General features: G+C 63.8%; 1 protein-coding gene across 1 annotated transcript in view; it reads left to right on the top strand.

Moving 5' to 3' along the window:
- Positions 1–78: 78 nt before the first annotated feature.
- The window catches only part of LOC104277798 (calponin-2-like), a gene marked incomplete at both ends in the record, with an annotated part of 928 nt that continues 796 nt past the window's right edge, over positions 79–210 (top strand). Inside the window, one exon of the mRNA XM_009874550.1 lies at positions 79–200. Within this exon, the coding sequence (XP_009872852.1) occupies positions 79–200 (122 nt within the window). The remainder of the gene's footprint in view (positions 201–210) is intronic.

The following is a 210-nucleotide window of genomic DNA, read 5'->3' as shown; positions in this document are numbered from 1 at the left end:
TCCTGCGAGGGGTTTGGGGGGCACGCCAGAGCTGTGCCAGAGCTGTGCCAGAGCTGCCCCCTCACTGTCCCCTGCCAGCTCGCCCAGAAGTATGACCCACAGAAAGAGGCTGAGCTGCGGACGTGGATCGAGAACGTCACGGGACGGCAGATCGGACCCGATTTCCAGAAGGGGCTGAAGGACGGGGTGATCCTCTGCGAGTGAGTCCCA

This window comes from Apaloderma vittatum, unplaced genomic scaffold (assembly GCF_000703405.1).
Source record: "Apaloderma vittatum isolate BGI_N311 unplaced genomic scaffold, ASM70340v1 scaffold37018, whole genome shotgun sequence".
NCBI classification, from domain to species: Eukaryota; Metazoa; Chordata; class Aves; order Trogoniformes; family Trogonidae; genus Apaloderma; species Apaloderma vittatum.
The sequence above is the reverse complement of the archived record's forward strand: the minus strand, read 5'-3'. Positions and strand labels throughout refer to the sequence as shown.